The sequence below is a fragment of the Halichoeres trimaculatus genome, unplaced genomic scaffold, assembly GCF_033239565.1.
Source record: "Halichoeres trimaculatus isolate MK-OKI-2021-1 unplaced genomic scaffold, fHalTri1.1 fHalTri1_scaffold_16, whole genome shotgun sequence".
In the NCBI taxonomy this organism is placed as follows: domain Eukaryota; kingdom Metazoa; phylum Chordata; class Actinopteri; order Labriformes; family Labridae; genus Halichoeres; species Halichoeres trimaculatus.
Window position 1 is genome coordinate 29,486,501 of NW_027437194.1, and position 16,831 is coordinate 29,503,331.

The 16,831-nt window shown below is 41.7% G+C and overlaps 1 protein-coding gene across 4 annotated transcripts in view; it reads right to left on the minus strand.

Annotated features, from left to right (window-relative positions):
- Positions 1-16,831, minus strand: part of ulk1b (unc-51 like autophagy activating kinase 1) — a 36,835-nt gene continuing 20,004 nt past the window's right edge. For 2 of the 4 annotated variants that reach the window (XM_074690279.1, XM_074690277.1), the window contains exons 15-27: positions 15,398-15,484; positions 14,789-14,920; positions 14,524-14,672; positions 10,768-11,012; positions 10,444-10,649; positions 9,882-9,994; positions 9,557-9,679; positions 8,777-8,961; positions 7,164-7,348; positions 4,348-4,466; positions 4,076-4,233; positions 3,538-3,673; positions 1-1,500 (exon numbers count right to left, since the gene is read on the minus strand). In XM_074690279.1, the coding sequence (XP_074546380.1) occupies positions 1,445-1,500; positions 3,538-3,673; positions 4,076-4,233; positions 4,348-4,466; positions 7,164-7,348; positions 8,777-8,961; positions 9,557-9,679; positions 9,882-9,994; positions 10,444-10,649; positions 10,768-11,012; positions 14,524-14,672; positions 14,789-14,920; positions 15,398-15,484 (1,894 nt within the window). In that variant the 3' untranslated portion in view covers positions 1-1,444. Of the gene's footprint in view, positions 1,501-3,537; positions 3,674-4,075; positions 4,234-4,347; positions 4,467-7,163; positions 7,349-8,776; positions 8,965-9,556; positions 9,680-9,881; positions 9,995-10,443; positions 10,650-10,767; positions 11,013-14,523; positions 14,673-14,788; positions 14,921-15,397; positions 15,485-16,831 lie in introns of all 4 variants that reach the window. The other 2 variants (XM_074690278.1, XM_074690276.1) reach the window with 1 other exon arrangement.

Consider the following 16,831-nt stretch of genomic DNA (forward strand, 5'->3'; position numbering starts at 1 on the left):
TTCGCAGAGTAAAGCAATGTTTGTATCAAAGCTTAAACCATCTTTCTGAAAACATTCTCACATCTAACAAATTTTAAAAGTAAACACATAAACTAAAACTGCAACCTCTAGATAAGTAAATCTGTCTAGATATATCCACAAACAGCATGTTCCACTCATTACCTTTCCATACAGTACTTCAACAGTGCAAAAACATTCAGACGTTTGGATGAGACTGTACTTGAGTCACCCAGCACTTGGATAATAAATTGCTGTTCCTCTCTTCGTCAGCCCTACATTCAAATGTGATTATACTTGCAGAACTCCTGACATGAGTGACTGAAACATAGTAACACACACGCACACATATATGTGATCACATGAAGGAATTATCAGCAACAGCAGCATGTGAGCTTCTGTAAATCTGAGGAGTGCATCCTGGATTATTGCAGCATCTTAAATATGTCTGGGGTCAGGGATGGTCGTCTTTAGCCCGTCTTAAATTAAACGCTACATTTGCAGCTGTGAAATTTGACTTTTCTGAACATACCCTCATCTTCTGATTCAAATCAAACCCAATGTTTAATGACTAATAAATAATGAACACAAGGAAAAAGCTTAAAATCAGCAAAGTGCTAAAGAGTGGGTGGTTTTCTTCTAAATTTAACAGTGTAACTTAAATAAAAACAAACATACAAATAAACTACCTTTTAAAATTAATTTTGGCAACATTTTTTTTTCTTAGAGCTTGTATGCACTTCAGAAGATCAGCAATCAACTGCTGCATTGTGAAGTCCCTTTAGCTAGCGCGTAACACCTCAATAACACAGGATAAAATAGGAAAGCCATAAAAAAAGGTATAAGGTGTGAAACCATCAGATGAGAGTGATCCTCTTCTTTTGCACACACCCTGTACAGCACACGCTGCAGCTTTCCTTCAGCTCCTCATCCCAGCAAAAGAAAACATGGCGTCTATCAAGCTGCATATTGCAGATTTTTAAAATAAAGAATGGTCCATCTTGAAATCCTATCTCTTCACTGTCAGATAAGTCCTGTCTGTGGGTGTGTAACTACTTGGCAATAAATGTTCCTGCGAGTGTAACGCCTGGTGAGGGGAATCATCTTCTTGGCAAAGAAAAAACACGTTTAACGCCAAGTGCAAAGTCCTCTCTTTGAGTTGAGAGCAGCAACATTCTTTCGCAGCACAAGGTGCTTCACGTCCAACACTGGTGCAAGGTTAGTGTCGGTGACGCCTCTGTCACCGCGACGACTTGAGATGAGCAGAAAGCCGATTGGAGAGCACAGACCTTCACTGAGGGTTCAGTCCTGTGGTTTACTTTGTGAAAGCTGAAGCATTTCTAAGTGAAAACCACGAGAAGTGGATGGATATTTGGTGAAATGGGAATGTGCTGGGTGCTGATGACTGACATCAAATCCACGGGGAAAAAGAAGCAGCATCGTTCTCCTAGACACAGAGTCCTGACTGCAAAGCTGTGAGACGTCGTTCAATGCACTCCTTACCTGGAGACACAGAGAGGATGGAGAGGAGACAGGTCTAACATTAGCACATCAGTCAGACAACAGTTTTAGTCTGTTCTGTGTTGGTACAGGTTTTCTTACAACGCTGTGAGTTCAACCTCAGGGTTATGAAGGTCTGTCCTGTTCAGTACAATGATTTATAATACAGGGTGGGCCATAAGTTTCCATACACAGGAAAAATAAACATTTTGGGCTCTAATTTCGTGGCGTAGCACCCTCCGCAGCTGTAATTTGTTGACAGGCACACGTGCGCACATGTCATCAAAGCCTCAGAGTCAGGTTTCCAGAGTGTCAGGCACATTTTAATGCAATAAACAATCACAGCAATCACTATTTAATGTAACTGCCCCTGCTGGGGATCACTCAGACCAATCAGAAGCTGCGCCTCGGCTGCAGGGCATTTAAAGGCGAGGAGAGGCGCTCATTTGATTGGTGAAGACAGCGCTCGGCTGTGTTAAACCCACTCACGGCTTTTCTCCTCCCTCTCTGCCATTTGAGCGGAGGGAGGCGTGGAAGCGCAGCCCTGCGCCTTGACTGCGCCTCTCTTGGCACTGCAGGAAACTTGCAAAGTGCGCCGGTCACGCCCTGTCTACGCGGCAAAGGCCGGCGCAGGGCAGGTGCGCCTGCGCTTTCGCCTGGTCTACGAAATTAGAGCCCCTGATGTTGTAAAACTCTTTTTGGTGATATAATGTGCTCAACATGATTACATTTGTTTCAAAAACACAAAATAATATGTGGAAAAAATGGTAATCAGAGAGCAAATTATATATAGACAACAAACGTTTGTTCAACATAAAACATTTAGTTCTCCTATGTATGGAAACTTATTGCCCACCCTGTAAACTGACAACCTGAACAAAATATACGTCCAACAATAACTGGAAAATAATGGATCTGCAATAAAAAAGAAACCATCCTGGCCTATTATCCAGATTTATCAGAATAGTAATAATGACAACCTTCAATTAAACGGCACCTTTAAAAAGATGTGATTACAAAGCGTGACAGAAACTCAGGAGGACGACAAAATAAACATTTAACAGAGAGAGGAAGTGGGAGGTGTGGAAATTCTAACAATACAAGAACAAAACATGAAAGAGAAGATTAAAGAAGAAAGAGTGCTAATTAAGAAAAGTGACGGGATGATACAAATGGGTTTACAACTGAAGCAGAGCAATATTTATTGTTAATGTAGAGATAAAACCATCAAAGGAAAGAAAAAAAGGTTTTAGGAGGAAAATAAGACGAAGAGTAGATCACAACAGAGAAGACAGAGTAAAAGAAATGAGGAGCAATGAGATAAGGGTGAATCAATCAATTAATTGATGTATGAATTAACAAATTCACTGGATAATAAAACATGAATAAGGGTGTCAAAGGTGGTCTTGGACACAAACAAACAGATTAGAGCAAAGAGAATAAATGAAAAGAAGAATGGTTTAAAGAAATGAAAAAAACAAAACAAAAGAAAAATTAATTATGCTGAAATAAAATGCAATCAAAAGGGTGAAAAGGTGAAATCACAGAAAAGCCAGTCACCAAAGTTGAGTTTGAAGAAGACATTTAAAGGATTCACAGACTCCGTGAACCTTATCTCCTCAGAAAGGTCGTTCTAAAGCCGAGGGGCCCTGGTGGAGGAAGTCTGATCCTCTTTTTGATTTGAGCCTCGACCTTGGAACGACCAGCAGAGCCCCACCTGAGGATCTAAGGCTGCGAGGTGTCAACAATCCAACACCATCACTCAAGGCAAGACCAAAGAGGTGATCAGTAAAATCATAAAGATGGTTTTGGAAAGCACAGGAAGCTCGTGGAGAGAAGCAAGGACAGGAGCTTTCTCAACTGGTCCATTTGTAGTCAGCCTCTCATGTACATAGGTGTGTATGCATGGGTGTGTGTGTGGCTTTGGGTCAGTATGTGTGTGACTGTTGCCTGTGGGTCTCCACCCTGCCTCAGCATCAGTGTAAGACTCTTGTTGACCCTCTTGTTGTTGCAGAAAATGAGCAGACAAAACAAACTCACACTTGCTCACGCTGAGGAGGTCGTCCTTTTCTGTGAGCAGCAGAGACAGGCCCTCCATCAGCAGAAGAGCTTTGTGGTAGCGCTGAGCCGATGCTTCTCCTTGGTGAAACATCTCATCCAGCGCAGCAGCCTGAACCTGAGAGGACAACAGAGTAACAAGCTACTAAGTAACACGTTACCATCATTTCTACATTCGAGCGAGAAAGAGCCTGACTAAAGTTTAGATCAAAACATCAGTGATATGTTTCTTGGACAGGCTGTTCTGGGAAAAAAATGCTACTTGTCAACCAACTGTAGTATTGGAGTTCATCAACTTGATAAATCGAAAAACTCAAACAGTATTACTTTTACGCCATAAGATACAGAGTGGTGGAGAGGTATTTTTTCCTGCCACCCATCGAGTTAATAACAAAACCAGGGCTTCTTGTTCCCTGGATGCCCCTGAATACAGTATCTGACCTCTCCTAACGTGGCCTCCTGGTCTGTAACCCTTGTTTCCTGCTGTTCTTTCAGCTGTCTGACTCTACCTCTGACTTACCATCTGCACAGTGTGGCTGAAAAGCAGACGCTCAGCTTTGATGGAGGTGATTTGGTCCATTAGACGGTGTTTCCTGGAGAAGAAGCGCTCCAGACGGGTGCTGAGGGAGCGACAGGATGCCACACTGGACTTGTACAACTCATTCAGCCTTTTAATCACTGGGTTTGGACAGGAAATGTGAAAAAAGGGAAAGCTCAGTATGTATTCTGATTCTGATTTTGATTTCCTTTCATTCTCACACTGGAAACCCTGACTTGGCTTCTGCCTCCTACCTTGTTTGACGGTGGTGGATGGGTAGAGTTTTCCCTGTTTGACCCGCTCCATGGCTGTGTGTAAGGCAGTGGACAGGAGCTCTGCAGTCTTCATGTAGAGCACCAGCTGTTCTGCATGACTACAGACACAAGCACAGAGACAGACAGTGTAATGGATTACTGACATGTTTGTGTTATGAATCTCTGAGAAAGAGTTTAATACACACTGAGACAACCACAAGCTAGACAACAGGATTGATTGGCTACTAGATTATAGGAACAGGACGTCATCATCGTCCCACCATAACTGCAGCAATGGCTCTGATGAACAGAATCAAGTCACTTCTGGAATCACTCGTGCTGTCAGACTAAGGCCCTGACATCTCAATGTTATGTTCCTGTCAGCTCCACCTGTACCCAGCTCCCCTCATGACTTCATGATGTTAATGATGAAAGGCTTGAGCCATACAGCTGAAGTATTTATCATATTTTAGTAAATCGGCTTCAGTAAAGATCTCTTTACTACAGTAATTGGCTGTCTAGCCAGTGAGGCCGTCTCTGTTGGTTTAAACCAGGGGTCTGCAACCTTTACTTTCAGAAGAGCCATTTTGCCTCAGCTCACCTGGATGAAAGTCATTCGGGAGCTGCAAAATTGACTTTATCTTCACAATAAGACAAAAAAAAGTGTATAATCAGGTGAATAATTATCTAAACGAGAAGTTTTTGTGTTTATAAATTTGTACATGAGATTTCTTAAATCTTTTATTTTTATTAATTAATTTATTTACTTTTTAATACATTTGCAAAGTAAGAAAAAAAAAAGTAGTGTCATACATTTTATAAATTTAGAAACATTTGGAAATTAAAAAAATGATCAAAATTTGCAAAATAATAAAAATAATTCAAAAAATTTGCAAAATTTCAAAGAAATTGATGAAATGTCATAAATTTGAAAAAAAAAAACTCTAAATAATGCAATTTCAAAATTTTGCTTAGTTTCCAAAATTGTAAAAACTTTCTAAAATTGCAAAAAAGAGGGATTTTTATAAAAAATTCAAAAATTTGCAAAATCTTTAAAAAATGTGGAATTCTTGTTCTTAATTTGCAAAAATGTAAAAAAAAATTGAAATAAACCCCCCCCCCCCCAAAAAAAAAAAAAAAAAAAAAAACTATATAAAAAAAAAAATATATATATATATATATAAATTAAAACTTTGTTTCACGAGGTGATGCATTTTTAGTCCAAATTCTATATTTTTATTTTACTTAGTGTCTGTGTCGTTATCATTTAAATATTAAAAGCTCTTTATTTTATTAATATTATTAAAGCCACAAGGAGCCACTGCAAAGGAGTCAAAGAGCCTCATGAGGCTCCAGAGCCACAGGTTGCAGACCCCTGGTTTAAACTGTCAGGATCACAAGGATTATTTTGTAATCTCATACATTTTCTCAGTAAATATTGTACAGGACTGTTTCCTTATTTATTGTAGCAACTGTAATGAGCCATGTATGAGTCATTGGGCAATAAAAGCTGCTGCGATGTAGTTTGTGATGTTTATGGTCATTTTTGTTCTTTTGTTTGTTTGTTTGATCATTTGCTTCTTTAGTGATGAAACTGGGTGAGGCTTTTAATTGAAGGTTGGGTTACAGCAAAGGATATTGTTCACCAAAGCTGGGAACAATGTTTCATTGTTTGTTGTTGTTGTTGCTTTTTGTTTTTTTATTTTTCTGGTTTTATATTTTTGTTTAATTGTTTCAGGTCTTATTTATTTATTCATTTGCATTTTTATTATTTCATCGCTTTTTGGTGTTGTTTTATGCTGCGTTGGTTCTTTGTTTTTTTAAACAATGTTAATGATAAAGTCTAACCGGGGAAGCCAGTATGGACTAGCTCTTTTTCAGCTCTGTGTTTGGTGAGTCTGGCAGCCTCTTTAAATATGCATTTTTGTCCCATTGGTCCCTGATACGGCTGCGTCACCTGTTTTGCTTCAAAAATCTGTTTCAGAAACAGATGGTGATGTCGGGGAGACTACGATTATTTATGATTCATTTTATGACTCCACACTTTGCTCAGAGGTTTGTATTTTTAACTTGTCTTGTGTTTATGTTGTAAATGTTTCTGTTTTACTTTTTATAGTGTTGATGTTTCTTTTTTTGTCTTGTCCTATCGCTCCTACAGTGTGTATGTAAGCTGATAGGATGAAAAAGAAGGTAATAAAGACTTTTAAAGACACCTGTTCAAATCCAAAGCATGGCCTCAGCTGGGGATGCTACAGCTACCCTCTCCCCCAGCTGTGCTGTCTCCAGGGCAGCTTTCTTCAAGTGAAGCTTTCATCCATGCAGAATTCAACCATTTGTTCTCTCTGGGTCAGAGAATCTGCCCTAAAACCTCTGGGACTTCAAGTTTTCATCATCTTCAGCTAATGAGGCTCTGAGTTAGACAGGTCAAACACCTGACATGTTCACGTGCTCAAGCCTGTCTTGCCAGGGATTTACAGTGTCAAACTAGCTGGTTGCAAAGAAAATCATACAGACTTTAATTTTAAAGATGAATGTTTTCCGGTTATTTAGATGAAGATGAAGCTATTATTTACAGGTTCAGGACAATAATGAATGCCCAGGTGAAAACAGACAGCCTGCCACTGATTAACCCTTAAATAAAAGTGTACAGAGATAACCCCTTGGCTGATTAATTCAATTAAAAAGCTGCTATGGCCTCATGATAATGTTTTCCCAAAGGTAACGCACAGGTTGCAGATCCATTTGAAAAGCTTTAAGACTACAGCCAGATAAAAGCATCAACACTTGTAGCAGCGATGACACCAATATGGCCTTACCTCCACTCTCGGCTCAGTGAGCTTATCTGATCTGCTACCAGGCTCTGCTGCTGACAGAGGGAAGGATGAGAAGCATCCGCCAGCTCCCCCATCACAGCAGAGCCCCGTGCTCCAGCCACCTCCATCAGGCAGCGGGCGAAATCCAACATGAAGCGCAGGCTCTGAACTGTGTCCGTGTGCTCCTGCTGCACTCAGGGACACACAGACAGACACGAGGGACAGATGGAAGGAGGGTAGAAAACAAACAGAGGACCACAGAGTGAGAGTTTGCATTGTGGTATAAAAACACTCATTGAGTGGGGTTTCAGTGAGCAGACTGGACCTCAGCTGTTTAATCTAATTAAAGGGGACATATCATGCTTGTTTCTCCTTTTCACTATGCCAGACTAGGATGCCTGTAAAGCATTTCTGCCCTCAGTACAAGTCATTTAGTTCCTTCATTGCCCCACAATAGCGTTCTCAATATCCTCATTTTAGGCCATTCTGACGATCTCGTTGAAACGCTCCGTTTCCAGAATGACCTCCAGTAACCTTGCAACGTCACAGCCCTTTGTGCTCTGATTGGTCAGTTCTATCAGAGGGGCGGAGGGGGTAGAGTCAGGGGGTGGTTTTTGCAGCATGGCAGTATTTACAAAATCGCCATATTGAATGGAGCAGACCGAGCAAGTTTGCTGTTTGCCAAAACTTCACTGTAAGGCATTGATAGCACTAATAAAATGGCAGAGTGTAGGATACGTCCTTTTGTATTGGACCCCGAGTCAGACCCGGACGGTTCTGCAGCTCAGGAGGAAGAAAATCCACCTGGACACAGATCATCTCAGGACGCTTCAGTGTGGTGAGTCAAACCGGTAATTTAACATGTAGAGTTTATACGTGGAAATATAGGCAGACTTCACCAATAAACTATTTCTATAACAGGGCTCCATCCTGCTCCTTCACTTTTCTCTGTCTGTTTTATCCATCATGCTGAAAGTGTAGTCTAAAGATCGCCTCTACCGTCAGTTCCTCACTATGTTATTACCGCAGCATTATTGTGGTCCAGGTTCACAGTGCATGTCAGAACAAGCATGCAAATATCACAGTCTCACAAGTATTACGACGTCTGCTAAAACTACAGTGTTTTAACTGCTAATTCACCATGTAAAGCCGAGCTGCTCAGCAGAGCAGAGTGCCTGCATCCAGCACTCAGTCAAGTCAGCCAGATCTGGTAGGGAGCTGTATTTATCCTCAGCTCTTGGTGGGTGTATCCCTCGGTGGCGGTTGTGTGACTAACTGACATCACAGAGGAAGAGCTGCTTTATCAGATTACTCCAATAAAAAGAAAGGATCCTCATGTTGTCACGAAGGTCGAAATCTCGCGGCCAAATGGCAATGACCTATTTTCAGAGGCAGCAAATCTCGTTCTAGGATACCAGAAAAAAATACAATATCTCATTTTTTGAAAATTCAGGGGATGAAAGGTCTTGTTTTCAAATTTATTATATGTAAGTATTAAATCAGGGATCAGCATGATATGTCCCCTTTAAGGCTAGAAACGGACATCTACAGATCATCAGTGAATTCAAATCAATGAACCTAATTTAACTGATTTGTATCAAAAACACGCCCCTCACCTCCATCAGCGTCTCTTCAGGAAGCTCTGGAGGTTCAAAGGTGACATGACCGCCCATGTTCGCTGTGATAGGATCAGTGAAACTGAAGCGGGGACTGGACAGAGCCTCGAAGCCATCCACATACGCGGTTGTCTGGGGGAAACGGCCCGTGAAGGAGCCTGCAGGGCTGACTGACGTAAAGGAGCCTGCTAGAGTCAGAAAAGAAGGGAAAAAAGATGTCAGAAACTAACTTCACATCATCTCTATCCAACTAATGTATTTTAAAAACAGCAAGAAATGTTCTTTTTAAGCAGCGTGTATATTCATCATGGAAAATGAACAGGAAAATCAAAGCTGCTTTTTGCTATTAGGAAATTTGTTACTGACCACTTAGTGAAATGCAAGAAATAAATGACCCCCTCAAAAGTGAACTGAAGCCTTCTTCAAATAAATGCAAGGCGTGTCAATCAGCAAGTGAAAAATTGGCGTTTTCCAAACCTGGTCATTTGGAACATTATGATCTAAAAGCAGCAACATCTCTCCAAAAATCAGATCTCACTCAGAAGAAATTGACCTTTTATGTTGAAAGACATTTAAAGAAGTTTCTACACCAGAGGAAATCAAAATAAAATCTTCTCAGTGCTCCGTTCTGTAAGATGTGCGGAACATTAGCAGTGATGCAACATCAGATGAATCTGAATCCACCCTCGCTTCCAAAATGATTAAAAAAAAATCTGACTGGATTCAAATGTGTTTGCATGTATGAATGTGTGTGTTTTTGTGTGTGTCTGTGTGTTCTACCAGAGTGCTTCCTCTGTCGGATGTTTTGAGGTGGGGTGCTGCCACTGGGAGGAGAGCCCACGGTAAAAACCACCTGTGCTGGGCTGCCTGAGACAGGTGAAGGGCCTCCACCACTGGGGGGCACTAGAGGGCAGAACAGGGCATAAAGGGCTCAACTATAAACCCAAACTATATCAAAACAAATAAAAAACAAACAAACCACAGATCTTGTTGAACAAAAACATTTCCTGTTTTATTCGTATTAACAGCTGAAACCAGTCGTTGTTTCATCCCTCAGGTAAATACACACATTTGTGAAAACAGCCTAACTAACTAATGCACTCACCTGTTATGTCTATGGCTTTTTCATAGGTCAGGTTCTCCAAGCTGCCTGCCTCTCCAGGTGCTCCAAACGCAGCCATGAGCAGCATGTCAGACAGACGACCGGCACTCTGAGACCTGATCCACAGAGACAGACGTGAGCAGGGAGCAACAGAGGGAAAGACAATGGTATGAATTATGAAGCCTCCTGGCTCAAAATGAATTTTTACAAGCTGCCTATTCATCTTCTCTCTTTTTTCTCTTCTCTGCAACTTTTTCTTTGTAAAAGGCCTTTACTCCATCCTGTTTAGGGTAAAGTATCTCCATCTGTGCCTTACTTCCTTTCCTTCAGAGATCAAATAGAAGGCTCTATTACCTGCAAACTATATGCTACACTTCTCTAGATGCCACATTCTAACAACATGTGAAACATGATAAAAAAGATTGAAATATTACACAATAAAATCATGATAAAATATAAAATAAAATAAAATAAAACTTAAAAATACAATAAAATAAAATAAAATCGTGATGAACTCCTGCAGCACAGCATCAGCGTGGTAAACAAAGTAAAACAGTCGTCTCACCTTCCAAAGCCCTTGTTTTCACTGTTGACTCTGTGAATGCAGTGGGCAGGCTGGGTGACCTGCGTAGGCGTGTGTTGTCCTGGGTCTCTGGCCTCTGTGTGAGCAGTCCTGCTGCCAGGCGAGCCAATGACCAAACCTTGCTGTGTCAGGAAGGTCACAAGGTTCGGGGAGCTGGGGGGTTTGGGGAACTCAAATGGAGGGATGGTCTGAGGACAAACAAAAGAAACGTTCACACCTTTTTTTTTTCTCTCTCTTTTTCCAGCTTCTATCTTGAGAACAAACAGGAGAACATCCCTTCATCTCTGACAGACACATCTGACTCACTCTGGAGGGCGAGCCGAGGATGGTGGGGAGGGGGCTGCGCTGCATCAGCTCACTGAGTCGGGGGGACGAGTGTAGGGGACGGATAGTCATCAAGCCTGATGACGGCGCCACCACCGGGTCTGAGTGCTGCTTCCTGATCTTCTGCCTGCCACCACCACTGGCGCACTCCAACAAACAGGGGGCGCTGTGAAGCCTTGTGCCGAGTCCTGCAGTCTGTGGGGTTTGATGAGGCGCCGGGTGGGGAGCTATGGGGCATGAAAGCATCAGATTATTTTTCTGCTTACAGACAGCAGGGGGCATTACAAAATGAAATGTCAGACACAACAACAACACAACAGATCTGTAAAGAGATAAGAGAGTCATACGAGTCCTGTCTGACCCCCTGCTGCCACGCTGGCATTCAGTCAGCTGAGAGGCTGTGAGCTCAGGGATGTCAGAGCACTGGGTGGGCAGTCTGTGTTTCAGGGTTTGTTTTTTATATTTTCTGATCAATAACTCACAGAACTGTTGACTCAGATCAACTTTAGCATAACCAGCATTTCTTGAGTTACAGGTGTCCTCAAATGCTTTTGAATTTTTGGGCACATATAACTAGGGATGTGTACTGAATTAGGTACTTTTATAGGTACTGACCAGATTCTGTCAAAAGTACCGGTTATCGATTCATGGAAAATCAAAAGGTACCATGTTAAGGTACCTAAAGGCATCCTTGTGACTTTGAGGGACTGTAAGAGTAGGTAATTTTCTATGCTGGACATGAACACAGCATTGCAAGGTTATATATTGTAGAATAAATATATGAAATTAAAGAAATTTGAGATTTCATTCCTACTAACTTTTATTAAATTGACATTTTTTACCATATGAACACAAAAAAGTACCGGAAATTGGTACCGTTGAGCACCGATACCGATTGCCAAGTACCTGGCATCGTTACCGTATCGGTTCAATTGTGAAAGGTACCCATCTCTACATACAACAAATTTGACCCCTTTTCCACCAGTGCTCATTTGGTGCTAGTGCTAAGTTGGTTCTAACCACGTTCATCTCTAAGAACCGGTTTGTTTTTTCACCAGCAAGGAGCCAAGTTGGAGCAAAGTCATTGTGCCACTGTTAAACATTAGTATGTCACTCCATATGGGCTGTGGACACTTGGGGCGGCAACTAAGATGGCACTGGGAGCGATTAAAAAAAGGCAGAGATTTTTTTCATATCTACATTTCTTTTGGTGATTGAGACATTATCCTTCCTGACTGTCTGCATCACGGAGTGTAAACGTCTGTGTGTATGTGTATGTATGCCTGTTTGCGTGTGTGTATGCGTGCGTGCGTGTGTGTGTGTGTGTGTGTGTGTGTGTGTGTGTGTGTGTGTGTGTGTGAGAGAGAACCAAGCGGCAACCTCCGGTCTAAGAATATGAGACAATGCAGAAGTACTAAAATCTGCTGTTTCTCATGTGTTCGCTTGAGGCTGGCTCTGGAAGTAGTGGAAGTCACAAACATACCAAGCCAAAAAAAGCCATTTTCAAAGCAGAAATTAACCTATTTACAGCCTGGTTCAAAAAACGTCTCCTGTCTGAGTCGCTAATTTTACTACCAGCACCCACTGTATGGGGGGTGAATTTTTTTCTAACGCGGCCGTTCAGAGGATATTAAGATCGCGAGCTCGCCCAATAAGAGGCACAGCTGAGGATTACGTGACAGCCGATGCCCTATGGCTGTAGGCGAAGCCCTTGCCACTACTAATTTGGCCGTTATAGCCGATGTGCTTCATTTTCCGTTTCAGAAACAGACGGGTGACGTCGGCGAGACTACGTCCATGTTTTACACAGTCTATGGTGAGAACACATCAGGGTGGAACTCTGCTGTGTACAATAGAGAGAGCAGAGGAAAAATGTGAACGCATGATCATGAGACAGAAATGACCTCCCATCGTGTTAATAAGATAAATAACATCACACTATTTAAACTGCTTAATAAAATAACAAGGTAAAGACCAGGGCCTGTGTTCACAAAGCTTCTCAGAGTCCTCTCAGAGAGCTCCTAACTTAGCCTAAAAACTTCTAGCAATGAGTCTCAGCTTAAGAGTGATTCAGGAAGCTTATGAGAGCAACTGTGAGTAAGGAGGAGACAGAAACTTGTATCTCAGTGAGGAAGTGTGGTTGCTCTGTGGTCCTAAAAATGAATGGACAGTAAAACCCACAGATGCATCCAGAAATGTGTAATCGGGGCATTACTTTATATCATGATAATGAAACTCGGCTAAATCAAATTAATTATGACTCAGCTTCAAAACGTTGAACATACCTCATTCACACACCTTTCATATTGATTTGCTTGTTGATCTGTTTACTGCCCATACTGGTCATGTTATTACTCAATGTGCTTATTTTTAGTGGTAGATGCAGACTTAGCTGTCAGCACTTCCTGTGATTCCTGGTGTCCTTAAAAAAGCTGTTTCATTTGACAGAACGACCAAAACAACTAATGACATGGATTAAAAAAAATGAATGTTATAGAATTCCATCTGCTCATTAACTGGACTGTTTAGGGGGAGGATCAGCAGATAAACAGCTGTCCCAGGTGGTAGAAACTGTGTTTAGCATGTTTGGAAAGTTTGACCCCAGTATCAGTGTCCACTCTGAGGCCTTTAAAGTCCCCCGTCCTCCTAACAGTTTCCCCCCTCTCTGAAGGCCTAAGATGCTTTATGAATACCTGTTATCTTACCGAGGGAAATGTCTGAGAAAAATCTGAGAATCTAAGGATTTCTTAGATTTTTCTAAGGATGACGCCACTAAGAGCTTCCTTTAGCCTGAGGGTGCTTTGTGAATATGGGCCCTGATCTCTCAGAGACAATACACAGCTGCTTAAATTTCCATTTCATATTTTGAATGGGGAAACGCCTCATTCAAAATATGCTTGCCTGGGCTGTACCTAACAACAAGTTTTTAGATCCTCTCAGTGAACAGGTTTCAGAAACCACAGGTTTAATGTTGTCAAATTTCTTCTTTAGTTAATCAAAAAGTCTAAAACCTAATCATATAGATTGTTTTGCCACTGAAAAGTGATGAGTTATAACCAGAGAATGAGAATACCAGCATCATAAATGAGTTAGAGCTTCTATGATCAGCAACCTGTTTCATTATGACATTTGAACTTACTTCTCAGGGTGAAAATCTACCGACACTGTGCAAACAGCCAATACAAGCAGAAAAAATGTGCTTCCTCCGGTCAAGTGGGGGCATCAGTGTTAATTTTAGTCGGTTTCACAACCACCTAAAACTCCTCACAGGAGCTTTGAAGGGTTTAAGAAAATAGTATTGCAGTTTAGGAAAATGTGTAAGTAATCCAAAGGGTCATTGGGTAAACAAAGACAATATTTTTTGTCTCCACTGAAAAATGTACACACAGCTGCATGTGTAAATGCAAAAGGCCAATTACTTCATCCGTACTTTCTCCTGATAATCTCCCCTTAAAAGTTTTTACAGCCAGTCAGGATGAGCCAACATTTGAACATAGAGGTTAAGGATCATCAGGGGCAAGCTAAAATTTTCAAGATCCCAGGAGTGCAAGTGAATGAAAAGTATCTGGATAATGGAAAAAAAAATGTTCATCTCTGGAAAATGACAAAAGTTTCAACAATCCATATGCCATTTCACACAAAAAATAAAGCAAAAGTTAGCATCAAATTGATTAATTATCCACTTCATCATCACTCAACAGTGTGGGGAAAAATCTGCATCAGTGTCACCGCCCCTACCTTGAGGTGAGAGCTGGAAAGGTCTGACACCGCCCAGGGAGAGTCTGCGATTGGTTGTGACTACTCCCTGCCCGTGTGGTGGGGAGGGCCCAGCCCGACCGAAGCCCAGCAAGCTGCCACTGCTGCACCTCCGCACCGGCGTCGACAGCCTGATCAAACACAGTTTAAGGGTCACTGCAGCTCACTGAGGAAATGAAACTACAGATTCCAGGTTACAAAGGTTACACTCCTGTATGCATGTAAGTGTGTGTGTGTGTGTACAAACCGGGGTGAGCCATCGTGTTTGGTTGAATGGAGGTTCTGCTCCATGCGCTGGTAGTTCTGCAGCTGAGTGGGGACAGGGATAGGCAATGACTGACCGCTGTTTCCATAGCTACATCCCGAGAACTCGCTGGGCCTGCCAACAACAGTGAGGGGGACGGAGAGTGCCAAGGGAAAATATTAGACAAGAGGGGAGAGAACGTGTGTGTGCGTGTGTAGACTGGCCTAGTTTTACACTTTTAACAGGAACACCAAACATTGTGAAGTCAAAATGTTCAGTGTTTTCAAACTTGTGTAATTATTCAAAACAAACCTAGCATTGTGTGGTGTGCTAAATCCTGGGATTATTTCACAACCTGTAGTATTCTCTGTTACATGGTGTAATACATCTACGTTGATGAAACTCTTTCATAAACTTGTTACTGAGCTCCTAATTCCAGTAAAGGAACACTCAGGCTTCATACATCAAAGTCAGGTTTTAACTGATTTTAAGAGCACTTTTGTACTTTAGATTCCCTGAAGCATGACATACATTATTCAACATTAATCTACTGCAACAACTTCTTACATTAACTATTTCCATGTTTCAATGAGCAACGCATGCATCACACACCTGACAGGGCTGGGAGACCCGCTGTAGGACGGTGAGTGTGGTGGTGTTTTGACCTGACTACACAGACCAGCCGAAGCCAAGAGAGAGCTAAGAGAGGAGGAGATGGGACACAGAAAACAGGTCATTAGTATTGTATTTATTAAAAAATAAAAAAATGATAAAGGTGATTTGACTAAGGTTTGAGCTGTGAATTTAATTATGTTATTTATTTGTTCTGCCAGTAGACTGTAATGTCTAATGGCTGAAATACACCAGATGTGTCTCTATGATGTGTCGGTCACTGTACTGCATCAGATGGGTTTCCATTCAAGTCAACGTGTGAATTTAAGGGGGTGTTTGCACGGCAACAGTTTTAGGATGAAATACACAAGTATTTTTGCGTTTCAACCTCTTGTTTATGTGGAAACAGCATTTTAGTAGCCCTAAATGCAAACTTTTATACTAGGCCTCCAGGGTGGATTTTATCTGAAACGCTGCAGCCACCAGTGCAATGTTAACAGAAAGCTGGCGTTTTAAGTGGATACGCTGACATCATGCTCTGCTTCCCTCATGCCCATAGACAGTCCAACAGTACCATTGTTACGATCATCATGGTCTAACATGTTGAGCTTGTGCTGCTCAATCTGCTGAATCTGTTGACTATCTTTAACAAAATGAGCATCTGTTGCTCCACTTCTGCTCTTAGTATTCACCAATACACCAGATGACCAGCTCAACTCTACTTCAGTGGAGATCTACCAAAGATGCTTCTGGACAGGAAAGTTATAGCGCCACCTACAGGCCTGGCATGCTCACTACAGCATTTTCAGTTCCTCAGTTTTTTGCGCTTTGGGGTGAAACACTGTCGTGTAGACAGGGCCTTGCACCGCTCCACTGCAGTCCAGTCTATTCACCAAGTTGTGAACAGAAACTACCCAAAACAACCATTGACTTTCAAAATAAAACAAACAGTGTCAAAATCTGTTTGTATTAGCTTGACTACAAAAAACAGACATGAAGAGCAGAGCTAGACCAGGAGTCAACAGGTTTGAGGTTTTACAGCCCAACATGAATGAAGAGAGACTTATCAATGGAGTAAGAAGAGCAGGAACTTCTCGGTCTATGACTCCAGCTGCCTGTCATTAATGCAGCTTTTCGGACTGAACACACAACCAGTGCGAGGTAGAGCTGAAACGATTCCTCGAATGATTCGATTACAAAAATTACTCGAGTAATTTTCTCCGCCTTGAGGAATTGCTTAATTTTAAAAAAAGATCAAAGAGTGGTATTTCAAATAGAGCTGAGGCCACATTAAGAGAGTCTTCAGGCCCCTCAAGCTAACTCTTATACAAAATAGCAACTAGCAACAAATCTAGCTTCTTTTCTGGAGTTTGGAGACTAATGGGTCATTCTACGAAACGGGTGCCATTTGGGTCCGCAACATTTGATGAGATG